Source organism: Asterias amurensis, chromosome 19 (genome assembly GCF_032118995.1).
Source record: "Asterias amurensis chromosome 19, ASM3211899v1".
In the NCBI taxonomy this organism is placed as follows: Eukaryota; Metazoa; Echinodermata; class Asteroidea; order Forcipulatida; family Asteriidae; genus Asterias; species Asterias amurensis.
Genome location: NC_092666.1, coordinates 6,779,449 through 6,797,480, shown reverse-complemented (window position 1 = coordinate 6,797,480; position 18,032 = coordinate 6,779,449). Strand labels below are relative to the sequence as shown.

The window sequence follows — 18,032 nt, the reverse complement described above, 5'->3', positions numbered from 1 at the left end:
ACATAAATGCAGCTATTATTAATGTTACTATTAATTGGTAACTAATGATCAGCAATTTCGAGTGATACTTGTATGGATCATTATATTCTACTTTTAAAATATATTTCTTACCAATATGCATTTCATAACAAACGGCTTCAAACGCTTTTCAATGACCAACTCGACCGATCCAATGCACTGTGTTCCTTTAACTCCTTGATAAAATATATCTACAGATTATTTATGTTGACTGATGAAATAGTGTTGTTTATAGTTTTGTTATTCATGTTCCTTTTCATTGAGGCGAGTGTATGTAAGGTACAATGCTAAGAAAAATTACACTCTCATTACCTTGCCTATTGAACTGTTGTAGAACACTCTAAAAACTCCCGGGTCAGAATTGACACGGATTTGGGTCCCAGGGGGCCAGACCCATTTCTGGGTCAGTTTGACCCGGAATCCGTGTCAATGTGTCCCGGAATACGATTCAAAATCCCCGCATTTAACCAATCTTCTGGTCACAATGACACGGATTCCGAGTCACATTGACACGGATTCCGGGTCAAACAGGCCCATAAATGGGTCTGGCCCCCTGGGACCCAAATCCGGGTCAATTCTGACATAGGATTTTTAGAGTGAATGTAATGAGAGAATAAAAGAATAAGACTCGGCTTAGGTCGAAATGTCAGGCCATTAACTATTTTTTTTCCACTTGGTTGGTAAGTTGTTTGCAACAGCTTATTCTATTTTCTCAAGAGAATAAAACACCAACTTATTCTTGAAGTTTTGTATGGAAATTATTTGTGTGAGGTTTTTTCTTTCAGTGTCCCATGTTACTATTATTGATTTCTTATTGTTATCCCTCACTAAGTACAAGATTAGCCATAACTTAAATGATTCTTGTTATCTACAATCGAAAGAGACGTTTGATTCACTTGTATATTCCATATATACAGCTGGATTTCAAAGGAGTTTTGACAATTTCGATTCTGACAAAGTGAAATTCAGATTATTTGAGTTTTGTTTAAGTGATTACATGAAAAAGAATTGATTTTGAATATCGTTAAATAAGCAACTCGGCCTTTGAAACTCGTTTTAGTAAACAAATTTTGGAAATTGAGAGTTTGTCATCGCTGAGAAGAAAACTATTTTCTTTGTGAGGACGTAAGACCTACCCATCAGGCCTACGTGTGATTACTGGTCACTTCTTACTTGCTCCTTTGACTATTTCACCGATCGCGAGTTTGTTATCCTACATTCTTGCACAGTTTACCACCTTGCAAGCTCAGAACATAGGTTCGATATTCGAGTTTTCATTTTGTAAAAAAAAAAGTTCCTTTGGGAATTAGCGAAAAATGATTGTGTGGTGGAGGGGCCATCTATTTTTATAACTCGAGTCAAGTATTTCAAAAAGAAGTAGAGTTCATTTTCACCACCCCCCTTCCCCCCTAATGCCCCTACCAAGTCTTGCTTTTAAAACATGTCCATTAAATGCCGTGTTTCCTACCTACTTCTTGTAATAATGAAAAAGGAGTAGGCTCGAGAGTGAGAAAGGATTGAGATAGATCACAACATAGTGTTGTGAGTTTTCAGTTTCTGAGGAGATGATAAGTTTGGTTTTTAAAAGTTTGTCCTATTTAGCTTGCGAAATGTAGGATTGCCTCATTAAAACTGGCGGCAAGTTAAAAAAAGAAAAATCGAAAATTCTGACGTGCAAACAATTTAATATAAATAACAAGTTTAGGGGTCTAAATTTATCTGACTGGGTTTTAAGAGACTTTAAAATATTTTATGAGAATTGTTTTATATTTTAGCATTACAAAACATTTATACATGGGAGTTTTATTTTAATGTGGAGCACCCTCATAACTTTTCAGTCACGGTACTACAAAAAGTACCGCCCTCTGTCGACGACAAGGTCAATGTCCTCTGCGGAAATAAAAAAATAGGGTTGGAAATAATTATTGCCAAACAGTCAGTGTCTGGATTTTTCATAGGCTGGGCGTAGACCAAAGTTACACATTGATTTGAAAAAACTCCCCATTGCCTACACTGTACACATCTTCAGATTATCATAATTTGGAGTATGGTAAGTACATAATTTAAAGTTTATCACCCCTTCTTGTAAAAACTTTAGTTTTAGAAGTGGGTGCGAATATCGAGCAGGTGTTGAGATTTAAAAAAGACTCGAAAACCTTTGTCAAAGACCAGTTTTCACACTTGGTGTATCTCAATATTATCATCATATGCACAAAGTAACAAACCTGTGATAATTTTAATTCAATTGGTCATTGAATTTGCGAGATGATGATGGAAGGAAAAAAACCCTTGTCGCCCACCTTGTTTAGCTGTCAATGGCTCCGCTTTTAACATCGGTCTCATCTGTCGCCATCCAGTGGTGAGACCGATGTTTAAAGCGGAGCCATTAACAGCTCAACAAGGTGGGATATGCGTTATGATGCTTGATTTTGAGACCTCTAATTCTAATTCTGATTTCTTGAAATCAAATTCGGGGAAAAATTACCTCTTTCTCGAAAACTACGTACGTCACTTCAGAGGGAGCCGTTACTCACAATGTTTTTTACTACCAACCTCTCCCCATTACTCGTTACCAATTAAGGTTTTATGCTAATTGTAATTATTCTGAGAGTAATTACCAATAGTAGTGTCCACTGCCTGGAGCTTTTAAATAATACGGCATGGATGAAGAAATAGTAATTGTCGTGTGCCTCATTGAATTTAATACAATTAAAAAAAAAAACTTTAATCATCCTCAAAAGACAATTACATCAGTTAGCTAGCTCCATATAAAAACAAATACAGTTATGATTATAAATAGACAAATACAATTATTTAAAAAAATATAAAGATTATTTGACAAAATGACAATAAGCACAAAATGTAAAAAGTGGTTGAAACCACAGCAATTACATGTAATTACATTTAAAAAACATTTATTGAATGATCCTCCTCTTACCTGTTTTCACGGTATTATGTCTTTTTCTTTGAATTGGCAAAGAAATAGTGATGCCATATATCAATCGATGCCCTACTAATTATCTTTATTTGGTTATATGAATGTAGTATACAAACATATATTAAAACTTGATGGACATTGAAATGTTCACACCACACACCGATCTTCGATGACTTCAAGTCCTGGTCCCATTTGTTTTGAGTTTTTCCTGTTTTCAAGGCAAACGAGAAAGTATGGTTTCCCGGTGAGGCCATACGTGGTAGAAACATTTGCAGTGACTACAAGTGTTCTGTTTGACTCTGTTTATGACTCTATAGCCAACAGTTGTCTACATTTTATTAAAAATATTTTTTATGACCTTTTAAAAAATAACCATGGTAATTGGCAAAAAAACAAAACATTTCCTTAACATTTATAATAAAGCGTATAAATAAACAGTGATAATTGAATAACAGAGCCGATGTTTAAATTTTAATATTATTAATAATAATATTTATATGACGGTTAAAACAAAAATTCTCCAAAAATATTAGAAAATGATACAAGGCACATGGCTTCTTTAAGCCTCTGTTTCTTTTTCCCAGAATGCTTAGTATAATGTTCAGTGACATGACTTAATCATCGTGAATTGTGAATTGAAATAGTGTTTGATGAATTTTTTTCGGTGGGCAAATTGTTTTTTATGGCCTCAACAGTATGACATATATTTATACCTTGTAGAAATGCCTAAAATACCAAACTTTTTGCATTCCAAGTGCAAAACTAGGGGAGCCTTATGTGTTTCTAAGTTTTGGTCAAGGGAGAGGAGACTCTTTGCTTGGCAAGTAAAACCACAAACATTGTATCAAGGGACTGTTTACATCGTGCACAGAGAGGTAAAAGATTTGCCACGATTTTAGGGACACCTTGAAAACAGGACCTCCTACGATACATGAGTAAAAAAGAACAACAAATAACAAAGTATACAGATACAGTGTAAACAGATAAACAGTGGCGAGCCAGACCTCCAAATAGCTGACATCCCGCACACAAAAATGTTTGAAAACAAGTGCAAAACTTCATCTGGCTGCCACTGGAACAAAAGAGAACTTTCTTCTATTTGTTTTGCAAGGAGGGAGTCTCAATAAATGTCATAAGGAAGGAATTGAAACAATTGTTTATACGTACATGATTATCACTGGTTAAGATTGATTGAGTTTTCCTATCTATTGATCAAAGAACTGGGTAAGGTCTTTCTGTGGCTCTCCAATTAATTTAGTCCAAAGTCTGCAATCCTTCTCAAACTGTTTTTTGTTCTTTACACTTTTAAGTTAAAACCACCAGGAAATAAATAAAAAACATAACATACTTTAACCTCTTTTTTAAATATTAGCGCTTTTCATACCCGTTGGGCGCCTCAAAGCGCTTCCAACAATATTACCCCTGGTCACTAGACCTTAATTCATTCCTTAGACCATTTCAGCTCCCTGGGGAGTAAACAGCCTGTGCAACATTAATAAGCGCTACTCCGCTAAATCAGTCACAAGAACCACCTCTGCCCTCACAGGTACCTATTTACCCCTGGGTGGAGAGAAGCAATTATAGTTAAGTGTCTTGCACAGGGACACAAGTGTCATGACCGGGATTGGAACCCACACTCTGCTGAATAGAAGCACATAAGTGCTTGAGTTGGGTGCTCTTATCCGCTCGGCCACGACACCCTAAAATATAACCCACTCAATAAACGACTGATAAAAAGACTTGTTAGGATAATTGAAGACTTGAAAAGCTGTCCACACATGGAGCACATTGAGGAGGGCATCTTCTGGATGGATCATGTGACTAAAGAGAAATTCCACACTCAGCTGTTGAGCAATAAAAGAGAGTTTCTTAGGACTTGCATGAGTTGATACTCGTTATAACTCGGTTATTAACACAGTCAGACAAGAAAAAGTTCAAAACCTGAATTTATATCACCCATGCATCTTTATTGTTTTAGAACATTTCTTTGGATTCTTGCTCTCAAAATTAGGTTTGTCAAGCAACTCAACATGGACTTTGTAATGGGCTAGGACTTCAGTGAAGATGTTTCATCTTTTGGACTATTGGGTGAATGAGCCTGGCTAAAGCACTGATTGGTCCTTGAACTGAAGGTAAGAGACTACATCATATAACTGACCAGTATTTCAAGAACTTTTACATCTAATCAGAAGTAGAACGAAACACAATATGTCATCTGAGTCAATATTTGTCTTTGATTCCTAAGATTGTGTCTGATAATGGCTGACCAGAGTGAGGAGACCGTGAAAGAGGAGGAGATGGCCAGGCATTCTCAAGAACCAGAACAAAGATCGATGGCTGTTGTTGAAAATATTCAACCATCACCAGAAACAAGGGACTTAGTCAGAGCAGAAAACACACAAATGCTTCAAGGTATAAACTTACTGTGATTAGTATCAATCTGTACGCTAATTTGAAATGTATTCATCTTTAGCTGAGTTATGCAATAATGGGAACCATTGTCTATAAAAGTGTTTGTTTTCAAATCTTGTTTAATTTGATATTATTTTTTATTCCTTAAAGGATTTTGATACTTTTGAAAAAGTCCACAGATTTACATTAATCTTACATGGTTTGAAGATAATGATAGTAGAAAGCTTCCCTTCAAATATTACTTACTGAGGTGCTGTAGTTTTTGAGAAATGAATGAAACAAGTCATAAAATACAAAAATTATTTTAGCATGTAAAAACATATAGTTCAGTTATGATATTATACCTTATCTTCCAGTACGCGCTAATCCACCAATCAGATGCTCGAACTACTAGGGGGAAAAATACATACATACTACTTCCTCTGTTTTATATACTACTTTCTCCGTTTTTATTGCACAGTGCGTATTGTGAGTGTCAATGTATACGGACAGTGCAAAAATTACATTCAGCATAACGTTCTGAGTTTTTAAACTTTGCGCTTTGCACGTGAGACTTGAAGATAAATTCGTTATAACACGCGCGCTCGAAAAAAAAAAAAAAAATAGCACGTCTGTGTCCCATGGATATGGGACACAGAAGCGCTATATTTTACCGTATTCAACTTGCGCTTGTGTGATAACTTATAATAACATGTACCACAACTGGTTAATACGTTTTTACATGCTAAAATTGAGACGAAAAATTATTTACTCATTTCTCAAAAACTACAGCACCTCAGTAAGTAATATTTTAAAGGAAGCTTTCTACTATCATTATCTTCAAACTGAGTAAGTCTAATGTTAATCTGTGAACATTGTGTTTTTTGTTAGAAAAAAGTATCAGACCTTTTAAACTAAAAAATACACCCATCACCCTGGAGAATAATTTTGAACTCATAATTACTCGACAATTTCACTATTCCCATTGGTGGAGAGCACGTCACGTTGAGGTGTTTATATGGTTGATAATGACCAGCTGGAGCTCTGTTTATAACTGGTTGTTTTCAGATACTGCACGCTAGTCTTGGCGCAAGACGTTTTCGTTACGGGCAATGCGGGTGTAGGTTTGTTGCCATTCGATAAAGGTTAATTTCATTCCAGTGCGCTATGATCTTGATGGAATAGCGCCTTAATAATTTGAATTGTTATGTTGTTATGTTTGTAGAAATGACTTTCCTTCATTGCCCCTACAGCAGAAAACAATCAGGTGAAGGAGCCTGTTTGATGGCCAACCAGTCTTTGTCTCTACACCGCATTGAAGGCAGTGGTAATTTGGCTGTTGGCAATCCTAGCCACTGTACGTTCATACAGCTGAAGGCAGGAGCAACAGGTAAGGTGCAAACATGAACAACCTTTGTAGATTGGTTTCTTTCTTTTAAAGGAACGCTACAGAATTGGTGAGAAACAAACATCGTGAAGATCACAGATTTACCTAAAATATACATGGTCTAATGATGATGATAGTAGAAAACATCCCTTGAAATATTTTTTTCTGAAATGTCATATTTAATGTAAAATAAATATTCTTAGTTTGTGTTTGGATTTTATCGCTCAATGAGCGTTTTATTTATTTTTATTTTTGCATCGATGCAATGCAAAATTTGTAATCGGTTTTTCACTATTCTCTTGTGACCCAGATGGCCGATCGATCTCAAACTTCTACAGGTTTGTCAGTTTATGTATTAGGTGGATTACATAAAGCGCTTACACTGCCAGCATTTGGTTTGTTAGCAAAAACCAATTCTATAATGTTCCTTTAAGTTACAAATGTAGAACAAATTAAACATGAATTAGAATTTTATTATAATTTTTATAGTGGAAAAGACAAAGGTGGAAATTGTTTGTTTTGATTTATACCCAAAACATCGGAACAGAGGAATTTGATAGTTGAGATAATTTTATATTCAACTATAATAATATATATTGTGACGAGATTCCCTGTTACACCATCAAAAATAATGTATGTAAAATGAGCTAGTGTTGAATTTAGTACATCATGGAGTGAGGTTTCTTGAAATGTATCTAGCTAGATTGTGCATCAATTGTGCTACATTTTGCTTGTAAATAGTTCAGCTACTCAAGAGTTTTCTCTATAATTTATCATTTAATCTTAATAACCGTTATTTCTTTCTTTAACTTTGTCTTCCAGAGAATATTTTACCTGCATTGGAGAAACTAACTGCCACTTTACAACAGAAACGAGCTTTGGATTCAGCAGTAAAACCAACAGGTAATTTAATCAACCAAAACATGTCAAATCTTGGATAGTCATTATTATACCCACACTGATCATTAAGAGAAGAAGTTTGCTGTGTTGTTTTTTCTGGCAGTTTCTGCTGAAAGGGCCTTGGTGTCAATGATTTGATAAGGAGGCTTGCAGCATCAAGAAATCTCTGAAATTAATGTGGGCCCCCGTCACGACACTCACAGTTTAGACCTAAAATTTCATTGCGTGCGAAAGATTGCCAGTATCTTATGGGCTTTCCTTAAACTTTGTTTGTTTTTATACATTGACTCCTCCCAAGCTACTGCCACTGCCAGTGGAACGTCAATACAACCCAAAACCTCAGGTAAGTACATGGTGTCATTTCTTGTGATGGTCAACTTGGGACAAGATGAGACATGATTGCAGATTAGCTTTACTAAAAAGTCAACATACCCAAGTAATGCAAACGATAAATGGATGCAGATATCGTTTGTGATTCCTAAAAAAACCTCCAAGCAGCCAAGTGAAACAATTTAAATAAGGGAATAAAAGGGTAGCGACGAGTTCTTTAACGGCCGTTTAAATCCGGCAAGGTCGTTGCCTTGTGATAGGGCCTTTATCACACGGCAACGATCCTGCAAGGTTTTAAACGGACGTTTATGATCGAGTCACTACTCTTTTATTCTCATTCATAAATGCCCTTTTGTTAAAAAACGTTAAAACAATACAATTATAGACACTTTGACAATGAAAATTCGAGGTTTGAAGTATTTTTGTCAAAAACTTTGTGAAGAATCTGTTTCATGCACGTGGGTTGTGTGTATGCGCGCGCGCTTAGAAATAGCTTACGCGCGCGCGCTTAGAAATAGCTTACGCGCTGTTACTAATAGCTATGAATTGTGCGCTCTGTGTGATATATTGGTGTACGCGCGCGCCAGACTCGCGGAAGCCAGCTGGTTATAAACAGCTCCAGCTGGTCCTTATCAACCGTTTAAACACCCCCTCGTGACACGCTCTCCACCAATAGGAGAAGAGAAACTGTAAGGGGCGTATTTATGAATCAAGATTAATTGTTCCATATCATGTTTTTTGTTTACAATCAGATGATGGAAGTGTCCAAGGAGCCCATTCGCCATTCAAATTTTTTTCAAAAACTTTGTAAAGAATCTGTTTCATGCACATGGGTTGTGTGTACGCGCGCGCGCTTAGAAATAGCTTGCGCGCGTGCGCGCTTAGAAATAGATTACGCGCTGTTACTAATAGCTATGAAATGTGCGTTCTGCGTGATATATTGGTGTACGCGCGCGCCCGACTCGCGGAAGCCAGCTGGTTATAAACAGCTCCACCACGTGACGCGCTCTCCACCAATAGGAGAAGAGAAACTGTCGGGGGGGTATTTATGAATCAAGATTAATTGTTTCATATCATGGTTTGTTTACAATCAGATGACGGAAGTGTGCAAGGAGCCCATTCGCCAAAAGATCCAGCCCAGGTCGCTGCAAAGAGCTGTAGAAAGGCAATAAGAACTCATTATAGGAAAACAGGTAGCTATGTGAAACTGATACCATGGGAGGATGATGACACCAAACATATCAAAGATATCTTTACAGAATTAACATTGGAGAAATCTGGAAAGAAACTGGAGTCATATAAGGATATTTTCCTTCAGAAAACAAGAGATGGTGATTGCATAAATCAGGCTGTTTTGAATGGGTTAGCTGGTAGAGGGAAGTCTACCCTCATTGATAAGATGGCTTATGATTGGGCATGTGGTGAAGCACTGCAGCAGTTTGAACTTGTATTTGTTATAAGAATGAGTGCAGTTGAACAAAGCACAGAGCTAGTTGACTCGATTTTTGACCAACTTTTAAGCGGAGTAACAAGTGTAGATAAGAACTCGTTGAGTTCTTTTATCAGTCACAATCAAGAGAAAGTACTGTTCTTGTTTGATGGCTTTGATGAGTTGAAGACCCGTGCCCTTGATAAAGCCTTATTTGGTTCAATTCTAAAGATCTTGAACCGTAAGAAAGACAGAGAGTGTTTTGTTGTAGTTACCACTCGCCCCTCTCACTATCATAAATTAGTGACAAGATCATTAATTCAAGAGCCTTTCACACAGGTCAAGGTTGAAGGTTTCGATAAGGAAGATATCAAGAAGTATGTGAAGAGATTTTACTCGGATGAACATGACAAAGCAGCAGGGCTTATTCGGAGGATCAAATCCTCAAATGGTTTATCTGATTTGGCGAAGAGTCCAATGCTACTTGTGTTGATGTGCATTTTGTGGAGAGAGGATTCTAAACTCCCAGAAACAATGTCTCGTATCTACAGTGAGGCATTGGAGTACATATTTCACAGAAAAACTGATATGTCATCAGATGAGATATCGAAAGTAACAAATGAACTTGGAAAGATTGCATTGCTTGGTCTTCTTGCTCCAGAACAACAGCTTGCTTTTCCTGAAGAAGACTTTGAACCAAATGTGCTTGAATCTGCCATAAAAGGAGGTATTCTTACAAGACAAAAGGTCTTGAAGGGAATGAAAAGTCACAACAGCATTCAGTTCCTTCATAAGACTTTTCAAGAGTGTTGTGCTGGTAAATACTTACAAAGTTTGTTAGAAACAGACCCGGTGGAATTCCAAAAGAACCTGGATAAAATGATCAGTTCTAGAAGTTATGACTTTGATTATATTTTGCGGTTTTGTGCTGGTGACAACATGACATGTACAAATAGCATTTTACAAACACTTGCTCAAGTACCAGGCAAGATGCAGATTGGCCTTGACTGCTACTTTGAGGGTCAGACACAAGATTTACCCCCAGTGGAGTTCATGAAGTCTGTTCTAACAGATCATATAGACATTCTCGGTTGGAACAGGGACACTCTTAACTCATTCACATATTTGCTTAGAAATGTTCACACATGCACAGTGGAAAACAAACAAACTGATTATCTTGAGAAGGTACAGTCAGTAGTGATACATTCCTGTCACTTGGGTGGGCGTATGTCAGACTTGGTAGACTCTATGAGCTTAATGACGAATCTTTCAACAGTGATTTTGGATGAATGCGAATTGAATGAGAGTACTGAAGAATTGGATGAATGCGAATTGAATGAGAGTACTGAAGAATATTCTTCATTATCAGGAGCAGCCTCATCTGCTGCATCATGGGCCCATCACTTCAAGAAGATGAAGAACCTGAAGAGGCTTGTCTTGATTGACTGCCCTTTGACGGGTGAAGATATGACACATATTGCTCCTGCACTGTGTGATCTGCCCAACTTGGTTGAATTGGATCTTTCGGGAATTGGATCTTTTGGTGGTTCTGCTGCATCATGGGCCCATCACTTCATGAAGATGAAGAACCTTAAGAAGCTTGTCTTGAGGGGCTGCTCATATTGCTCCTGCACTGTGTGATCTGCCCAACTTGGTTTGTTTGGATCTTTCGAAAAATGAATCCCTTGGTGGTTCTGCTGCATCATGGGCCCATCACTTCATGAAGATGAAGAACCTTAAGAAGCTTGTCTTGAGGGGCTGCTCATTGACAGGTGAAGATATGACACATGTTGCTCCTGCACTGTGTGATCTGCCCAACTTGGTTGAATTGGATCTTTCAGCAAATAAATCCCTTGGTGGTTCTGCTGCATCATGGGCCCATCACTTCATGAAGATGAAGAATCTTAAGAAGCTTGGTTCTGCTGCATCATGGGCCCATCACTTCATGAAGATGAAGAATCTTAAGAAGCTTGTCTTGAGGGGCTGCTCATTGACAGGTGAAGATATGACACATGTTGCTCCTGCACTGTGTGATCTGCCCAACTTGGTTGAGTTGGATCTTTCGTTAAACGAATCCCTTGGAGGTTCTGCTGCATCATGGGCCCATCACTTCAAGAAGATGAAGAACCTTATGACGTTTAATTTGAGTTACTGCTCATTGACAGGTGAAGATATGACACATGTTGCTCCTGCACTGTGTGATCTGCCCAACTTGGTTGAATTGGATCTTTCGGCAAATAACTTCTTTGGTGGTTCTGCTGCATCATGGGCCCATCACTTTGTGAAGATGAAGAATCTTAAGAAGCTTGTCTTGAGGGGCTGCTCATTGACAGGTGGAGATATGACACATATTGCTCCTGCACTGTGTGATCTGCCCAACTTGGTTGAATTGGATCTTTCGAAAAATGGATTTCTTGGTGGTTATGCTGCATCATGGGCCCATCACTTCATGAAGATGAAGAACCTTATGACGTTTAATTTGAGTTACTGCTCATTGACGGGTGAAGATATGACACATATTGTTCCTGCACTGTGTGATCTGCCCAACTTGGTTGAATTGGATCTTGGGGGAAATAGATCCCTTATTGGTTCTGCTGCATCATGGGCCCATCACTTTGTGAAGATGAAGAACCTTATGACGTTTAATTTGAGTTACTGCTCATTGACAGGTAAAGATATGACACATATTGCTCCTGCACTGTGTGATCTGCCCAACTTGGTTGAATTGGATCTTTCGAGAAATGAATCCCTTGGTGGTTCTGCTGCATCATGGGCCCATCACTTCATGAAGATGAAGAACCTTAAGAAGCTTGTCTTGAGTGGCTGCTCATTGACAGGTGAAGATATGACACATGTTGCTCCTGCACTGGGTGATCTGCCCAACTTGGTTGAGTTGGATCTTTGGTGTAATGGATCCCTTGGTGGTTCTGCTGCATCATGGGCCCATCACTTCAAGAAGATGAAGAACCTTCAGAAGCTTGATTTGACGCTATGTTCATGGACAGGTGAAGATATGACACATATTGCTCCTGCACTGTGTGATCTGCCCAACTTGGTTGAATTGGATCTTTCGGAAAATAAATCCCGTGGTGGTTCTGCTGCATCATGGGCCCATCACTTCATGAAGATGAAGAACCTTCAGAAGTTTGACTTGAGCTTCTGTTTACTTGAAGATGAAGATATGACACATGTTGAAAATGCATTGCTTGGTGTGCCCCATTTGGTCATAAATGAATAATTCTCAATGGATGATCCAAAGATTTTGAATTTTTTTTGAAAAAGACGGCTAGCTTTAAGACAAGCTAAATCTCAACGGTCCTCATGCATGATGTAATGGTGCCTCTACAACACTCTGCATTGCATCCTTCCTTCCATGTTCTAATGTACATGGTGTAAAGTATTATCACTACATCGAGATGAACAAAACCTTTGGTTGGTTCCGCTGCATTAAAGGTACCATCACTGAAGAAGATGGAAGAACCTTCATAAGCTGAGCATGATGTTCTGAAGCTGCGACAAATGGAAATTGCACTGCCCAACTAAGTGGTTGAATTGATTCTTGTTGAGCAGCAGTTGATCAAGTGTCCCATGGCTCTGACTTCTTCATGTCCTTACAGGTGAATACACTCAAATATAACACACCTCTGAAGTTGAACCCGTGGCTTATAATTTTGCCTATAATCATCAAAAGCCAAATAATGACTTCATCTCTAATACAGAAAACAGACAGCAAGTTTCATCCCACACAATAAACATACACAACTCCTTTCCCTCCATTCATGGGAAAATGTTTTTTCCCTGTGTCACACGAATGCACGCAATCAAGTTATAGGCTAGTCTTGCACGAGCGCGCATAATGTACGCTCAAAGGGCAGTAATAATCACTCTCAGATACATAGAGGTCGTTCTGACACAGTACTAAAGTCCAACCCGATCAAGTTCAACTCTGTGCGTCTGAACGGTACTAAAGATAATCCGATTCAAGTTCAACCCACAAAACATCGACCGTCCAGCGAGGGGGTTTATCTTGAAACCGCTTTCAGGTTTTTCTTTTAACACTGTGTGGACAGAATAAAAAAGACCATATCCGGTTTAACTTACAACAGACGACCCATTGACCTTCGTAATCATTACGTAAACACACTGTGACCAATGAACAAGACAATAAACCAGATGTTAGAGGAACGGGGTCAAGTTTGCTTTGACCTCTTAAAACCAAAGATAAATTGTATCAGGTTTTACGCAGTGCTGTGTGAATGCAACGGGAACAACTTTCTTAAAAGTTGAACCATGGAATTAAAATTGGGCCCTGGTTGTGTTGATACATTGACAGAAACGTGGTGCAGGAGTTAAGCATCATGTCATCATCTCTTATGTGTGTGTGTAAATAAAGGAAAATCTGATGTATATTTTTAGAACTTCTATTATTTTTTTTTATAACTAAACACTCACAGTTTTATACAAGAATGCAATTAGATGTAGTTCAAGGTAAATGAAGTTTCACTGTCTGTGTATTTAAAGCCAAGTACAATTGTGCTCTTTGCTAAGTTGAGGGAAAGATATTCTTTTAAATTAGACTAAAGGAACTTTACAGAATTGGTTTTGCTGACAAAACAGTTGCTGGCAGTGTAAGCACTTTATGTAATCCACCAGATATGTAATATAAACTAACAAACCTGTAGAAGTTTGAGATCGATTGGCCACCTGGGTCCGAGAAAATAGTGAAAAACCAAATCACATTTTTGCATTACATCGATGCAAAAAGAAAAATGAACAAAACGCTCACTGAGCGATAAACTCCAAACACGAAATAATTTATTCCTCAACAAACATGACATTTAAAGACAATAATATTTCATGGGATGTTTTCTACTGACATTATCAAGACCGTGTAAGTTTTATGTAAACCTGTGATCTTCACCATTTTTGTTTCTTACCAATTCTGTAACGTTCCTTTAAAATGAAAGCTGTAAGCTATCTCTGCTGTCATGATGTAAACTTTATTTGTATTGGGATGTAATAATAATAATATCAGAGGCTTATATAGCGCACGTACATGTATCTACCAAACAAGGTACTCAAGGCGCTGAGTATATACAAACTTTCAGAAATATAGGTTATTGAAGTGATGAATTCTGAGACCCAATTATGTAGCACCTTATAAGGGTTTACAAGGTGCTAGGGCGCATACAGCAGCCACAGCCAGGAACACCGGGGCGAACCCCTTCTCTTTTTGATAAGTGCACTGGGTTCTTTTACATGCGTTACACAACCCATGGGACCAACGGCTTTACGTCCCATCCAAAGGACAAAGCAATGGTTTAGTGTCTTGCTTAAGGACACAAGTGTCACGGCTGGGGATTCGAACCCACACCCTGCTGATCAGTAATACCAGATTTTGAATTCGGTGCTCTTATTTACTGCTCGGCCACGACACTTCCTCAGAGTTTTGGGTTTAGTTACTTTGGTAGAATTAAACAAGACATGAAATAGACAAGTATCCAGTGAAATATAAACAAACATCTGGTGTAATATTTCAATTACTAAAGGCAACTTTTTCTAGTTCTACAATAATAGTCGAGTACCAAGAAGAGCTTGACCAAACATGGGGTGAGAGAAAAATCAAATGGTCAAAAAGAATTTGGAAACTGTTCAATTCCAATCTACCTTGCATTCCAACTTAATTTATTATGTTCACTTTTGTGGTTGTCTAGATGTAGCACCCTGATCTAGATGGGAGTTTTCTTATAATAAAGACACTAGACACCTTTGGAAATTGCACAAAATAAACCTGTGAAAATTTGAACTCAACTGGTCGTCAAAGTTGAGATAATAATGGATGGATCAAAACACCCTTTTCACACGAAGTTGTGTGCTTTCGGTGTTTGATTTCGAGACCTCGTGTGTGAGGTCTCAAAATCCATTCAAATATTTTACAGAGAAATTACTCCTTCTCAAAAACTATGCTACTTCAGAGGGGGAGCCGTTTCTCACAAAGTTTTTTTACACTACTAACAGCTCTCCATTGCTCGTTACCAAGTATGTTAATAATTATTTTTGAGTAATTACCAATAGTGTCCAGTGCCTTTAGGGTATTCATTAATAATTAAAGACACACCGTAGTATTTCTAGTTGAAAGGTAGGATTTAAAAAAGCGTGATACTATTTATTTTGAAGAGCACAGTCATTCCGATCCTCTATAGTTTCCAACAAACAGATCGAAACCAACTTATGAATGGTTTATCTTCTTATATGATTATAAATACTGGTAAATGCTTTGACATGGATTGTGGGCATGTTTAAAGACACTGGACACTATTGGTAATTGTCAAAGACCAGTTAGTCTTCTCACTTGGTGTATCTCAACATGCATAAAATAACAAACCTGTGAAAATTTGAGCTCAATGAAAGAACAAAACACTGTCTCACACTTGTGTGCTTTCAGATGCTTGACTTCGAGTCCCCAAATTCTAAATCTGAGGTCTTGAAATCAAATTCGTGGAAAATTACTTCTTTCTCGAAAACTACGTCACTTCAGAGGGAGCCGTTTCTCACAATGTTTTTTACTATCAACCTCTCCCCATTAGTCATTACCAAGTAAGGTTTTAATCATTTTGAGTAATACCAATAGTGTCCACTGCCTTTAAATAGAAAGACTTTTGATTGCCAATTATATAAGAACCAAATGTTGGGGATAAGTTTTTGCCACACATCCAAGATTGTCCCCCGATTGGTTCATGGTCTCTGGTTAATGGTAGTATTTCAGACAGCAGTTGGTTGACAGTTGACACTATTATCAATGAAAATAAATTTACACTAAACATGTAGATTTATAATTGGTCATTTAGTTCGTTTAGAAGAACTTATTTGGAATATTAACTTTAAAGATTTCAGTATAAGCTACATGTATTATCATCTAACGTAGAATTATGTCTTCTATTTTACACTTATCTGTAACACTAACAGCGCTTAGAAACCTTGTATTAAACGCTACATAAATGCAGCTATTATTATTGTTATTATTAATTGGTAACTAATGATCAGCAATTTCGAGTGATACTTGTATGGATCATTATATTCTACTTTTAAAATATATTTCTTACCAATATGCATTTCATAACAAACGGCTTCAAACGCTTTTCAATGACCAACTCGACCGATCCAAGGCAACGTGTTCCTTTAACTCCTTGACAAAATGTATCTACAGATTATTTATGTTGACTGATGAAATAGTGTTGTTTATAGTTTTGTTATTTATGTTCGTTTTCATTGAGGCGAGTGTATGTAAGGTACAATGCTAAGAAAAATTACACTCTCATTGCCTTGCCTTTTGAACTGTTGTAGAACACTCTAAAAACTCCCGGATCAGAATTGACCCGGATTTGGGTGCCAGGGGGCCAGACCCATTTCTGGGTCAGTTTGACCCGGAATCCGTGTCAATGTGTCCCGGAATCCGATTCAAAATCCCCGCATTTAACCAAATTTCTGGTCACAATGACACGGATTCCGGGTCACATTGATACGGATTCCGGGTCAAACAGGCCCAGAATTGGGTCTGGTCCCCTGGGACCCAAATCCGGGTCAATTCTGACACAGGATTCTTAGAGTGAATGTAATGAGAGAATAAAAGAATAAGACTCGGCTTAGGTCGAAATGTCAGGCCATTAACTATTTTCTTTCCATTTGGTTGGTAAGTTGTTTGCAACAGCTTTTTCTATTTTCTCAAGAGAATAAAACACCAACTTATTCTTGAAGTTTTGTATGGAAATTATTTGTGTGAGGTTTTTTCTTTCAGTGTCCCATGTTACTATTATTGATTTCTTATTGTTATCCCTCACTAAGTACAAGATTAGCCATAACTTAAATGATTCTTGTTATCTACGATCGAAAGTGACCTTTGATTCACTTGCATATTCCATATATACAGCTGGATTTCAAAGGAGTTTTGACAATATTTCGATTCTGACAAAGTGACATTCAGATTATTTGAGTTTTGTTTAAGTGATTACATGAAAAAGAATCGATTTTGAATATCGTTAAATAAACAACTCAGCCTTTGAGACTCGTTTAAGTAAACAAATTTTGGAAATTGAGAGTTTGTCATTGCAGAGAAGAAAACTATTTTCTTTGTGAGGATGTAAGACCTACCCATCAGGCCTACGTGTGATTACTGGTCACTTCTTACTTGCTCCTTTGAATATTTCACCGATCGCGAGTTTGTTATCCTACATTCTTGCACAGTTTACTACCTTGCAAGCTCAGAACATATAAGGTTCGATATTCGAGTTTTCATTTTGTAAAAAAGAAGTTCCTTTTGAAATTAGCAAAAAATGATTGTGTGGTGGAGGGGCCATCTATTTTTATAACTCGAGTCAAGTATTTCAAAAAGAAGAAGAGTTCATTTTCAGCACCCCCCCCCCCCTACCAAGTCTTGCTTTTAGAACATGTCCATTAAATGCCATGTTTCCTACCTACTTCTTGTAATAATGAAAAAGTAGTAGGCTCGAGAGTGAGAAAGGATTGAGATAGATCACAACATGGTGTGAGTTTTCAGTTTCTGTGGAGATGATAAGTTTGGTTTTTAAAAGTTTTTCCTATTTAGCTTGCGAAATGTAGGATTGCCTCATGAAAACTGGCAG

General features: G+C 37.6%; 1 protein-coding gene across 1 annotated transcript; it reads left to right on the top strand.

Moving 5' to 3' along the window:
- Positions 1-1,929: 1,929 nt before the first annotated feature.
- Positions 1,930-14,308, top strand: LOC139951631 (NLR family CARD domain-containing protein 4-like). Its single transcript, XM_071950600.1, has 7 exons — positions 1,930-2,068; positions 4,968-5,088; positions 5,202-5,368; positions 6,621-6,737; positions 7,557-7,637; positions 9,059-10,852; positions 11,391-14,308. Exons 3-7 carry the CDS (start codon positions 5,215-5,217, stop codon positions 12,629-12,631), a joined length of 3,387 nt encoding a protein of 1,128 aa, XP_071806701.1. The 5' UTR covers positions 1,930-2,068; positions 4,968-5,088; positions 5,202-5,214; the 3' UTR covers positions 12,632-14,308.
- The last annotated feature ends 3,724 nt before the right edge of the window (positions 14,309-18,032 follow it).

Excerpts from the sequence above, each read along its gene's own strand:
- LOC139951631 (XM_071950600.1), top strand. The coding sequence starts at position 5,215 with ATGGCTGACCAGAGTGAGGAGACCGTGAAAGAGGAGGAGATGGCCAGG. Across the intron at positions 5,369-6,620 it reads AAACACACAAATGCTTCAAG|GAGCCTGTTTGATGGCCAAC; the intron begins GTATAAACTTAC and ends AATCAGGTGAAG. Across the intron at positions 7,638-9,058 it reads TTCAGCAGTAAAACCAACAG|ATGACGGAAGTGTGCAAGGA; the intron begins GTAATTTAATCA and ends GTTTACAATCAG.